Consider the following 5284-nt stretch of genomic DNA (forward strand, 5'->3'; position numbering starts at 1 on the left):
GTTGGTGAAATTTGAATTGTGGAGACCTTGCCTTGTGTAGAAGATTCAGCTTCCACAATCAAGGAAGATTGATTGGTGAAATCTTCCATAATTACCACGTCCGAAAAGGAAGGTCCTGATTTGGAATGATCTTGATTTGCTACACTCATTAAAGGAGGAACCAAGACAAGATGAGAGTCTAGATTCATGCGGGGGCACAAGCAGCAGCTACCCACTCGAAGATCTCCACCGAGAGAAGGCGGAGATACGACGGAGACACGAAAAACCGATGACAAGACACGAAACAAAGTGAGGACGAAACAAACCTCCACTAAAACTGAAATTAAAGAAGCACAACGAGCAAAAAACGCCCAAGAATGGATGCAAAAAAACGAGGCTGAGATCACAAGGAATGAAAGCAGCCCTAAAACCGAATGAAATGAAGGAGAAACAACCAAAAAACGACACAAAAACACAAGAATACAGCTGACCCAAACACAAACACGAAAAAAACAAAGAACACTACCAAATTTTGAGAAAATTATATGCAAAGAGCACGAAAACCTCAAAACCAATGGATAACTGAACTAAAATGACAATAAGAAACGATGATCAACTAACCAGAAATGAATGAAACGAGAAACGAACATATGAATGGCTAAAATCGATCAAAATCTTCGTAGGAAAGACACAACTTTCTAGAGAGAAGGCAGAGCGTTTTTTCTAGAGAGAGAAACATTTGGAGTCCGTATGAAAAAGTTATTGGTCCTTTCAATATTTCTTTCTTTAAACATGTCATGTTGTATCACTTAGTCTTCTTCAAATTTTCATGTAGAATCTTCACAATTACATCTCCGTGTAAGGATACACTTATGAGCTATGTATATCATGTTGTGCATATTTAATTCAAATGAAAAAAAAATTGGTTTATGTAGTTATTACAATAGCACCAACTATTCACACAGTTTCAATTCGAAAATATATTCGATAACAACTATTGCTCTTTTGTATTTGAATCGCAACAGCTATGCATATAAATTTATTTTCTTTCTTTTCATGTCTACAATTTTACAACACGTGCACGCACGTGCACCTACCTAGTTTCTCAAAAAGTACCAATCTTACCCTTAAGAGACTCAGGCTTTTTTTCTTTTTCTTTTTTTTTTTTTTTTTTTTTTTTCTTATTTACCCATTTTATCATCTTTAAAAAATGAAGCAAATTGTTTGGCAAGGAGTAAGAAGAGATTTTATTAGTAGTGAGCTCGTGAAATAATTCATCGCAACTTATTGGTAATACAAGAATCATGTAAATAATTATTGATACAATGCTTGACCTCAGCTCTCATCTTTGGCCTTACTGCTGTTCACTCACATAGAAATTGCATATGTCGAATCTTCGTATTTCCCTTCCCACCTATAATAAAACAGCATTTTGGCTAAAATAATCGAAAACCGCTGTAAAAAAACCATCAACTGATCAGGTTCAAGAAAACTAACCTAAAACAATCTCGTGTTGGAATATTGAGTTCCAAATCTTGTTCAAATGGCTCGAACACCTGCTTTATCTTTTCAGCATCCACGCCTTCGAGCGTCGGGGGTTCCCACTGCATTCGTTCCAAAGAATAATTTTTTTTTTTTTTTGGAAAAGTGAAAGCGTTGTTTGCTACTTGTTAGAAAGATGGATAGACTTACTTTAGTCGCATTATCCTTGTCGATTGTAACAGCTCTGATACCCTTATCACAAGAAAAAAGAAAATTACGACGACGGGAAGAATCATATATAGAGGATAACAAAGTCGAATTGTGTGTATAGTATAGTAGTACCTCATAAACATCACCAGATATTACGGAGCGAAGAATATTTATCGTGATCCTGAACTCTTTCTTCAGGCATTCAGACAGAGTTTGCTTTCTTCCCTCGCGAATCTGAAGTTAATTAAAAACCGACAATCAGTAAACTAAACAAAGCGCTATATATATTTTATATATATATATATATATATATATATATATATATATATATATATATATATATATAAAAAATATATATAAGATATATTATACCGAGTGCAGTGTTATCTTTAATGCTGTTGGCGATGACCTCTTTAGTCCTTTAAGGAATGGAACTATCCAACCATTTCCTTCTTTGCTCGCCTCAGATTCCTGCAAAGAAAAAAAAAATGAGTGTCAACTTACATAATGCATACCGCATACTACAAAAACGAGGTTCCGAAATCAACCACTCACAAAGGATTGTAAGATCTCCTCGACAGAATCCTTGGAGAAGCACTCATCAATGATTGATTTCCTGCATGTAAACTAGACGTGTAAAAACAAATTCTTGAAGATTTAAATATTCTACCTGTCTTTAGTTACTACGAAAATTAAGCAACATTACTTGTTCAGGACACTGTTTTCATCGATCGGGACGTGTGTAGAGAACTCTTCGATGGTGAATTTAACAGATTTCTCTTCGCCGCTATTTAAACTTATCAGACGATTTTCCAGCTCCGCCAATTTCTAATCAACGAAAAAAATTTCATTCGAAAAATACCGGAACGCCTCGTTCAGTTGCCAAGATAAAGATAAGATTAAATAATCTAATTACGAAAAACCATAATACTCGACATTCTATTTTACATTGCAAATTATATGATCCCGAAAACTTGGTGGAATTTAATCGAACCTCAGAAGGAACAAAATGAGTGGCTAGCCCCGCCGAAACCAATTCTGCACCGTTCAGCCTTGCCCCCGTTAAGCCCAAAAATTCGCCTACACGAAGCATACACTTGTATGAAATCATCCATACTTAAAAGACATAAAGCAGAGAATAGTATACATTCTTGATTTTTAGTTTTTATTTTTTGCAACGTAAATTACCTAGATGCCCGGGGAGGTGGGAAAGTATGTACGAAAAACTGCAGTCAGTGTGAAACCCAATGCTTGCCTCTGGAGTTGAAAAAACCTAAATCAAAATTGATTTATAATATAAGTCATACACAATGGTCCGATAAACCAAAAAAAAAAAAAAACAACAGGGATATCGGTACGGACTGTCTTTTCGGTGACTACGGAGAATTTCATGGGGACCATTAAGGATGCACCTCCACCCATGGAAATTCCATGAACTAGAGCAACCTGACAAGGTCAAAGAGTAGTCAACTTTAGCATAAATCATCGACTGATGTTAGTTAGTTAGTTAGTTAGTTAGTTATGGTGATACATACCTGTGTTTTCTTATATGTATGGATGTGGTAACAAAGCCAATACATTTTGTATGCTACTTCAAGACAAGAATCCTCTGAAACAAAATAAAACAAAAAAATATTTTGAAGTGAAGTTCAAGTAGTAGTACAACAAAGATTCTTTTACGATCTGATCCACTTAATTATTACTTGAGTTCCTTCCGTCGTAAAACATTTTCAAATCCCCACCGGCAGAGAAAGCACGCCCGGACCCCTAAAAGAACACGATATAAACTTTAAAAGATAAATTATTTAAAAAAAAACGCATAGGGTACGTATAAGCGTTTTAGCTGCGGTATGGACCTTGATTAGTATAAGTTCGGCTTCGTCATCTTTTTCCCACTTCTCCAGAAGCTTTGCTAGCAATGCAACCTAGTTTAGAGTTTTGAGGCGTTTCTTAATATTACATTCCAAAAAAAAAAAAAAACGATAAATAATCTATAAATGAAATAAATTGTGGGATTGTTTTCTTGGAAAAATATATATACCACATTAAACGAAATAACATTCAGTCGCCGAGGCTGGTTCAAGGTAATAACTCTAACGTGTCCAAATTCCTCACCAAGAACAACCTAGAAAAGGATTTCAAATAATCGTCAAATATCCGATGCAAAATAATGTAGGTGATAAACGAAACAAGGGCAACTAACATGTAAAATATATGAAGTGCAAGTACATAAACTTAGTTTCCTCCATTAAATTACCTCTTCATCTGGATTCACAGCCACTTGTGCCATTGGAGTATGTCAATTAGCTTAATCGAAAAAGACGAAACCACACAAAATTCCTATTAGAAAGCCAGCAAAAAAAGGAAGATTTAAGTACTCAAAGTAGCTATCAAAAAATTCAGATGAAATTGAAGGAATAATAAATAATATTCTTGCTTAATATACAGAAATACTCTAACACATTATGTTTCAATAACAAATTAACAATGTGTCCTAGTTACAGACAATCTAAGTTGAAAACAGACAATCTATAAGTTGAAAACTAAGAAGAAAACTAAAAATCAAAAATCAAAAAAATAGGATTGAAGTTTGCAGAAAACAAATTGGGCATCTCTTAATTATTTAAAAGAACAAGAATAAAACAAAGGAAGTCGAAAATGTGAAAGATCGTCACTTACTTGGTCTTCCGGTAGAGAATAGAGAGAGAAGCAGTGTTAATGGTAAGTGGGAGTGGGTATATTAATATTATGCTAAGATCGATTGAAGGAAAAAAGGTTGGTGGGTGTTTTACGGCTTATTACAATGATTGGTAAGAATAGTAATTCCAGCGACTCTTTCAGCTTACCTACCACGGCTACCACCACGTGGCTGAGTCCTGGAAAATGATGCAGGGTGGACTTAAATTTTCGAAATATGGGGTCCCTAAAAAAAATGTAGGATTTTTTTTGTAACAAAATAAAAAATTGGAAAAAAGAAAAGAGAAGAAAATAAAGGGCTTTTTTTGCATGATTTTGAATTTTGGATGGACTAATTAATAATAATTAAGGTTTTTTTGCATTAATTTAGATTTTGCGTGGACTAATTAATGAATATTGAGCAAGGTTGTAAAAATCGGTAATCGGGTCTGAGTCGGTCAGGCCGACTCACGATTAATCGGTGCGGCGATGATTAATCGGTGATAAATCGGAAATAAATCGGTTTTTAAAATTTAATATAATATATTTCTAAATATTATTTATACATACTCCGAACATATATAAAAATATATTTAAACATAGTTATATCTCCATCATGTATATATCCTAATAACATAATAAAAGTTTAATAATCATAAGAGCATAATACATAAATATCCTTATTTTTTTTGAATTTACATTCATTCTAGAACATTTGTGGCATACATCATTAGTTATTTAACAATAATAATTAACATAAACAAAATAAGGCATAAACTCATATTTTCTTTTATTAAAATCCAACTTTTATTTTGAATTATAAAAAGAAAAAAAAGGAAAACCGATTTTTAACTAATTTTTGACCGATTTTTGCCACCGAGTTTGACCCGCCTTAAATGTCAGACCGCCTCGGACCGCCTCAGACCGCCTAAAACCG

General features: G+C 33.9%; 1 protein-coding gene across 1 annotated transcript; it reads right to left on the reverse strand.

Annotated features, from left to right (window-relative positions):
• Positions 1–1202: 1202 nt before the first annotated feature.
• On the reverse strand, positions 1203–4534 carry LOC105961786 (ATP-dependent caseinolytic (Clp) protease/crotonase family protein). The gene is made up of 16 exons (XM_088811663.1): positions 4347–4534; positions 3929–4011; positions 3713–3796; positions 3528–3596; positions 3375–3438; positions 3207–3280; positions 3034–3117; positions 2860–2944; positions 2666–2751; positions 2378–2499; positions 2227–2287; positions 2044–2142; positions 1804–1905; positions 1672–1713; positions 1477–1583; positions 1203–1393 (listed from the first exon to the last, which is right to left on the reverse strand). The coding sequence occupies exons 2-16, from the start codon at positions 3959–3961 to the stop codon at positions 1348–1350; spliced, it is 1158 nt and encodes a 385-aa protein (XP_088667789.1). The 5' UTR covers positions 3962–4011; positions 4347–4534; the 3' UTR covers positions 1203–1347.
• Between the last annotated feature and the right edge of the window lie 750 nt (positions 4535–5284).

The sequence above is a fragment of the Erythranthe guttata genome, chromosome 13 (genome assembly GCF_056151865.1).
Source record: "Erythranthe guttata isolate IM_541 chromosome 13, IM_541, whole genome shotgun sequence".
Taxonomy (NCBI): Eukaryota; Viridiplantae; Streptophyta; class Magnoliopsida; order Lamiales; family Phrymaceae; genus Erythranthe; species Erythranthe guttata.

What these genes read in the sequence shown, in the direction of transcription:
- LOC105961786 (XM_088811663.1), bottom strand. Translation starts at nt 3,961, where the DNA reads ATGGCACAAGTGGCTGTGAATCCAGATGAAGAG. An exon ending in CCGAACTTATACTAATCAAG is followed by an intron (nt 3,439 to 3,527) that starts GTCCATACCGCA and finishes GTGTTCTTTTAG; the next exon opens with GGGTCCGGGCGTGCTTTCTC. An exon ending in CCAACACGAGATTGTTTTAG is followed by an intron (nt 1,394 to 1,476) that starts GTTAGTTTTCTT and finishes GTTTTATTATAG; the next exon opens with GTGGGAAGGGAAATACGAAG.